The sequence below is a fragment of the Cyprinodon tularosa genome, unplaced genomic scaffold (assembly GCF_016077235.1).
Source record: "Cyprinodon tularosa strain WSP-4 unplaced genomic scaffold, ASM1607723v1 ctg146, whole genome shotgun sequence".
NCBI classification, from domain to species: domain Eukaryota; kingdom Metazoa; phylum Chordata; class Actinopteri; order Cyprinodontiformes; family Cyprinodontidae; genus Cyprinodon; species Cyprinodon tularosa.
Window position 1 is genome coordinate 85,943 of NW_024038287.1, and position 7,166 is coordinate 93,108.

Sequence of the window (7,166 nt, forward strand, 5' to 3'; positions counted from 1 at the left end):
ACTTTGAAAACCACAGAGAAACTTAGGGTGGAAGAACTGCTTCTTTTTATTTAGTAGAGACAGGAAAGCTGGTCTGAAAACAGAACAGTGGAGGAAAATCAGTTAAGAATGTGACAGAAGGTTGACTGTACTAAAATACAAAAAAACTTGCAGAAAGAACAACAATTAAGTTGTTCAGATTTAAACCCAAGGAAGCCGGCTTAAAATTTAGACCTAAATCCCAATGGGAATCTGCTAGCGCTTAAAAAAGATGTCCAACCCGATGCTGTCCACCCAGCCTCACTAGTCTTGAGTTAATCTATAGAGAATAATAGATAAATGTTTTCTATAAGTGCAATGCAACCATAGACATATCTGAAAAATACCTCCACGTGTTCTTTCAATACATCTGCCTGCTGCATTCTCCAATTTTCCTTAAAACAAATAAGAAAATTGTGTTTCCTTACACTTCAAAATTCTCAACTATTTTGTGTTACTTTAATACAGAAAAGAAAAAAAGGAAAAATAATTGGATCCTAAAACTGAAAGTGTATAAATATTTTTAAGGCACTTTAAAAAATTGCAAGCTAGCTTTTAAATACGCTAGTTTAGCAAAAAGTCGTGTGAGGTAAAACTTAGCAAGTAAGGTGAACTTTGGCACCTGCAGGTGTAGTTTTGACTGCACTCACTTGATAATAACTAAACTTTATATATCTCACATTGGAGAAATTTACCTCTGCATTTAACCCATCCTCTTGGGTAGCAGTGGGCTGCCATCGTCGGGTACCCTGGGAGCAGTGTGGGGGTAAAAGTTCTTTGCTCAGGGACCCAGAGCGGCAGTCTGTGGGATTGGGGCTCGAACTCAGAACCTCAGGATTCCAAGCTCTATGCCCTAACCAGTAGAACACCACTCCCCCACTAGGCTGCCACTTCCAAAATTGATGACTGATATGATTAAGGTACTTTTTTTTTTGTCCAGCTGCCTCCATGACTCAAGTGCAGGACTCATGCTTTATAGCAGCATCAACCTTTACAAGACGCGCCACTGCACTAATATGCATCTGTAAATCCCTCTCTACCTCTGGACAGACCACCTCTCCCTCTTTACTGCCTGATATGGAGGAAATGCCCCTGTTTCTCTTTGAAGCACATAAAGCCAGAGATACTTTATGTCATTTGGTATCACAATTTTATTACAAAAATTAAATTCTTCATCTGTCAGTTTTGCCATGCTTGGAGCATATAACAATACAGTAAAAAACCCAGACCCAGAGAGGATAGTAAAGCAGATTTCAACAATGCTTTCACAGCACTCTGTCAGTCATGCTGTTACTATACAGACACTGTAACATTCCTAATACAGAGTAGTACAAACACCTGCCAAAACACATCATGTCAGATAACAAACTGTAATTAAATCACATTTACCAACAAGAGAGAAGAATAAGAAACTTAACCCAGCAAAAAAAAAAATCAATAAATGAGGGAAAAACGCAAAACTAGGAAACACTGAATCTGCAACTGAAAACATACCAAATGTGCTGAATATTCATACCAGCCCAAGGCACCCAGGCTTTGTAGCAATGTTGGCGAGTTAACGACATTCTTACAGCAAAATAAATAAAATAAAAACTCAGAACAATGATTCCAAATTGACTTTTAACCGCAGTCTGACTTTGTGCAATGTCCTTCATCCTTTGCATTGTCCTCTTTATCAGTCACAGTGCAATTTCCGGAGGGTGGGGTAGGGTGGGGTGGGGCAGGGGACGTTGGGCTTTGTAAAGCAACGGAGGGCCCAGGAGGAGTCTTGGGGTCATCAGGAGCTGTACCGCATCAGACATCACAGCGCCAAACCCTGACAGAGATTGGACGGACAGCATAATCTCCCGCTTTCCAAGGTAACAAGGAAGGGAAGAGGCTGATGGGATCGGTTATTTAATTCCTCACTTGGATTGTAAATCGTCAAAACATGAGGCGCAGATTGCCAGCTGCCAGTCCAAGACGAAAATAAGCCCGAATGAAGTGCTTTAAACTGAACATCCGAAAAAATAAGAAAATTAAAACAGCAGATACCAATATTTTCTCACAGATGCCTCCGAGAGGAATGAGATTTTCTTTTTTTCTTTTTTTTTTTCGCCCCTCCTCAAGTTGAGAGCTGTTGTTTGTGCACAGGAATACCAAAGAGTGACATAAATCCCAGATTTAAGCTTACCAATAACACTCTAAACAAAGGTCAAATGAGGACGGAAAAGACAAAAGCTCAGAAATACATGGAGGCATTTTTTTCTGAAAACCAAGAGATACGGCTCAGTTGATTGAGCCGCATGGCTCGAAGGTCCATTTAGTAGCTCCGCCAAATATTTCAATGTTGCTCTCTGTCCAGGAGAAGACGTTACCGGTAGGTGCTTTGCTGTTGCAGGTTGCCAAATAGGAGATTTCATTGACTGAGAGTTTCCTGTTCCAGATGTTTAAGTGTGCCAGTTCACCGACGTAAGCTTGTGTCGCATCAAAGCCTCCTCCCAGTGTGTCCTGTGGAGCAAGATGAGAAATTGTCAGGATATGAAACTATATTACAAAACATACCAAAGTGATCCCATCTGTTTAACATTTTGTCGTATTACAACAACCAACTTCAAACTTCCAAAACTGCATTTATGAGATACAGTTTTCCAAGTCGTTCACAAATTTAAATATAAATATGACAGTATTTATGTTGAGACCCCTTTACTCTGACATCACTAAATACATTTTAACCCAACCAATTCTCTTCAAACCTTCCAAAATGAGCAAATAGTGTAGGGGACATGGCAGAAGGGAAGCTAGTAAGAGATGATGAGAAGCTAGAAAGAACATGAAGGATGTTGGTATAAGAGTTGACACTGAGGTTAAGTTTCACTTTCCAGCAAAACCTCACCAGAGAAGGCAGAACTACAGCACATTGGCAAAGATCAAGATTTTCCTGTGCTATAATTGGACCAGTGAAAGTCCAGACCTGAACCCAATAGAGCATCTCAGAAAAAAGATGAGGTTTGCCACCCCCTGAGGTCCTTCATCTATTAATATCAAACATTTCTCCAAAAAAACAGGTTGTCTCTTTTTCTCTTTCTTTTTTTTTGGGGGGGGTATCAAATTAAAGGAGGTTAATAAAACAGCATCACACATTTTTAAGATGCTCATTTATAATTGCCTGTGTAGATTCTCAGTCATCCAAGTCATGGCAACCACTAAACAGCCTTAAATTGGAAGACAATTGGAAGCACACCAGACTTATGCTCGGTTTTTTTGAAGGCGTTTTCACGCCTATCCAGGAGTATTTAGCAACTCTTTTGGCTTGCACCACAGTTATTTATAAAAATTTTTGTCTTTTCATGCTACTTTGCAATACTTTTTCCAAACAGTGGCATTAAATTGAGCCCAATTGGCTCCTAAACACATTTATTTGGAAACCATTACAGGAAAGTGACCATTAAAATCAGAAGAAATTAACTTTCACCAAAGTTCAATACTAATTTTCTGCTCGCTAATTTAAGTCTTTATTGCATCATGCTGTGCAGAAATCCTCTGAATGAAAGCAAGCCGTCAGCTGTGTTTCTAGTTTCCAATTTAGTCTTAGCAGACAAAACAATCTTAAATAAACACAGTAGTTAGTCAGCTAAAGGACACATCCTAAGAATCCGCTTGGTCTTATATTCTGACTATCTCCATTTCTAATCTGTTGGCAAAATTAAACAGGTGAATTGTTTCGGAAGCAGTTTCCAAAAGCTGTGTCTGGGGGAATTGCAGCGATTGCAATCACTGATTAAAAAAAATATCCATAAAAAAATAAAGTATTCACCTGCTCTTGTCCCAGAACAAGCACTCCATCTGGTTTGATGGGGTGATATGGTGCCAGATTCTCCCCACTACCCCGCTTCACTCCATCCTGGAAGGCCTCCCACATCCCGTCACGAGTGGTCCACGTGATGCAGAGATGATGCCATTTTCCATCATTGATGAGGAACGGCAGCTTTGCAACCTGAAGAGAGAAGATATCTCCTGAGTGCACCGACTTTTCATCCTTGTAATAATATCCTGCTCTGGGTATACAATAGCGTGAATGCTCAACAGCCTCTCTTCCTTCTGCTGAATCACTTCCTCTTTCATGTCTCATCTTTTAAAGAAAAAATTGCCTCTATTGAACAATTCATCACCTGTTTTTATCCTTTCTCCAGTCTCCCCACTCTGACTCATCCAAGTATTATAAAAGAGTAATAAAGTCTTTTTCCATCTTTCAGATCTCTAATAACTAATATGTAGCCAATCTAACCAGTCGAATAATATGAACATTGAATGATTCTGACATTAAAACCCACCTTGTCATTGATGAGGAACTCCATGGGGTTGTTCCCCCACTCAATCAGCACAAGTTCATTAGCTTGGCCCGGAACTGCGTAGGAAAAGGGCGTTCCCACCCCAGGTGAGGCGTTGGACTTTATCCACAGACACACACTGAAAGAGTACATTTCAGGAAGACTCCTCTTGGCTTTGGCATACATGTAGTTGGTTCTCAAAGGGAAGGTAAGCTGGAAGCTGTCTGCTGGCCTGGTCTCTTTGCCTGCAGGTTAAAGAGGCAATGGTTTAGTTTGACCTTATTGCGACCTATAATCCCTAACATAGAACAATAATATTTATGTTGTTGCAGTTAAAACATATGTAAGAAAGAGGATATTAATATAAATCATATATTGACCATAATTATGTATAATTTATCTATTGTAATATTTACTTATATGATATAGAAAGAAAGAAAACAGCGTTACAGGTTAACTGAATTTCCCTGCAGCAAAGAAATCAGACAGGGCGTTTTACATTTGCATAATAACATTCTGGCTTCTTTCTACTTTTGAGATTTTTGCTGATGTAGAGGATGCCCCTGTCTCCTCCCTCATGCTCTCATTTACATTTAAAGCAGGCGTATTCACGTGTTGAAATCCTGAAAAGACCCTGTGCTCCAGAATGCGCCAGTTCAAAGCGCACACTTCAAACTTCTTTCACTACATTTGACCTCTGCAGCAAAGATTCCCTTGGCATGTACAATCCTGAAAAAAATAACGCAACCCTTATTGGCAATTACTTCATCATATTTAGTGGCAATTACTTCATCATAGTTACTTTAACACAATTGTTTTTATGTTAGAAGGGTAGGACATAAAACAATTGTGTTAAAATAACTAAATGGGACTAAGCAAATTCCAAAACCGGTTGCATTATTTTTTTCAGTTTTTTGCTTTTGGCAATGCAATGCTTCCTGATTCTTGTTAAAAATTAAATGGTTTTACCTCACCTTTTTTCCTAAATAGTTTAGGAATCCTCTTGCACGATGATTCATTATCAATATCACTAAACTGCATTTGATCTAGCTTTATATTTGCCAACAAATGCGCGAAAGAAACGTCGATTAAGGCAGAGGTCCTTGCGCGTAATGTTAATCCAGACGCACCTTTCTCCAGGTCTGAGATCCTGTGGTGCAGAGAGGTCAGGGTGGACTCCACTCTGTTCCTTGCGTCGGTCTCGTTCCTCTGTCCCGGTTTGTTTTCCTCCAACGTGTTGACCCGGGACAGAACCTGCTTCTCCATGTCATCTATCTTGTTCTGCAGCAGATCCTTCAGGCTGTTCGTCTGCGCGCTGTTATTTCCTCGACTGTACTGCTGCATTTGACAGAGGGAGACAGATATTGAGATAAAGACAAAGAGGAGAAACCCACCTTGTTCGGATTCCTGTGAAAGTGTTCTTTATATAAATCTGAAGTTAATAAATGCAGATGACTAACCACAAGTTATTCAGAGACAATACTTCTTGGTTAAATAAAACACAGATTTCAAAGCGAGGTGCTCGTTTAAATGAACTTCGGAGCGGTGAGCCTCTCTCTTTTCAGCCTACCTCCAGGTTCTCCAGTCTCTGTTTGAGCGTCTGTAAAGTCTGTCCCAGTTGCGCCAGAGTGTCTGCGGTGCCCCGGGATACATCCCCCATGGTGTTCTTGGCCCCTGGCCGTCTCCCACCGGGTCCCGCTGCAGCCGGGAGACTCTGGCTTTCGCAGCGGCTCAGCTTGGACTTTAGATCCTTGATAGTCTCCTTTTGGTTCACGATGGTCTCCTTCTGCTGCAGCACGGTCTCCCGCAGCTGAATGATTGTGGTTTTCAGGTCTTCCGCCGGCCCGCTGTTCTGCATGGCCGCGGTGCACAAGTCCACATCTTTGGGAACTGACGTGCAAATGAACTGCGTCTGTCCAAAGTCCTGTGCGGAGCCCTCTGCAGCAAACAGGCAGGAGATGAAGAAAAGTTTCCATGAAAATCCTTCCATGGTCCTGCTCCTTTGTGAAAACTGACGAGAGAAAGGTTTCAGCACCACGGAGCTGTCCACTGAAAACTGTGCGGCTCTGCTGCTGTGCGCGCTTTATATAGGGGACAGGAAGGAGCGCAGATCCACCGCATCACTGAGGGGAGGCAGCGGGTCCTGCAACACCTACTGAGTCCCCCCACCCCACCCCACCCCACCCCCCTACTTAAGGTCGCACTCGCTGTGTTCATGCGCATAGAAGGCGCGCATAAGAGAAGAGAAACGGATAAAACAGGACTCCTTAATAAATCTAAGCCCGAATCAAGTGGATTGAACATTTTTTCACCTTTTGCTTTCAATTTCAAAGAAAAATGTGAACTCTATTGCTCCCCCACTTGGGACTTATAGAATAGGAAATGGCCACCACTTACAGCCCATTTCATAAGTAATACTTAGCCTACTCACAATATGAGATAGTAAATGTTTCGGTAAGCTGCTCCTTTGTTATTTATTATTTATTGTTATTTTTCCGATTTTCTCTTTCTTTCTTTCCTTTTTTCCTTCTTTCTTTCTAAATTTCTTTCTTTCTAAATTTCTTTCTTTCTTCTATTGTGAAATCGTAGTCACTTAGACAGTTAAGTGTCAAGAAAGTTTTGTGATTAAATTTTACTTTAGAAACAAACTAGTAGAACTGAACTATATAGATAAGTTTTCTTGATTTAAAAAACACCGCAGGAACGTATGTAACATGGTGGTAATTTGCCGCTGTTTTGTTATTAATTTGTATTTTTTTTGTTTCTTTACCAATTATCAAATTGTTATACTTACAAAAATCTCAGGGTTTGTAGTCAGCTTCAGCTAAATTATATTTA

General features: G+C 40.7%; 1 protein-coding gene across 1 annotated transcript; it reads right to left on the reverse strand.

Annotated features, from left to right (window-relative positions):
- Window positions 1–1,154: 1,154 nt before the first annotated feature.
- On the reverse strand, window positions 1,155–6,407 carry LOC119779334 (neuronal pentraxin-1-like). The gene is made up of 5 exons (XM_038278942.1): window positions 5,899–6,407; window positions 5,459–5,666; window positions 4,332–4,573; window positions 3,815–3,994; window positions 1,155–2,508 (listed from the first exon to the last, which is right to left on the reverse strand). The coding sequence occupies exons 1-5, from the start codon at window positions 6,316–6,318 to the stop codon at window positions 2,287–2,289; spliced, it is 1,272 nt and encodes a 423-aa protein (XP_038134870.1). The 5' UTR covers window positions 6,319–6,407; the 3' UTR covers window positions 1,155–2,286.
- Window positions 6,408–7,166: the final 759 nt, after the last annotated feature.

What these genes read in the sequence shown, in the direction of transcription:
- LOC119779334 (XM_038278942.1), bottom strand. Translation starts at nt 6,318, where the DNA reads ATGGAAGGATTTTCATGGAAACTTTTCTTCATCTCCTGCCTGTTTGCT. An exon ending in GATCTCAGACCTGGAGAAAG is followed by an intron (nt 4,574 to 5,458) that starts GTGCGTCTGGAT and finishes TTTAACCTGCAG; the next exon opens with GCAAAGAGACCAGGCCAGCA. An exon ending in AGTTCCTCATCAATGACAAG is followed by an intron (nt 3,995 to 4,331) that starts GTGGGTTTTAAT and finishes TTCTCTCTTCAG; the next exon opens with GTTGCAAAGCTGCCGTTCCT.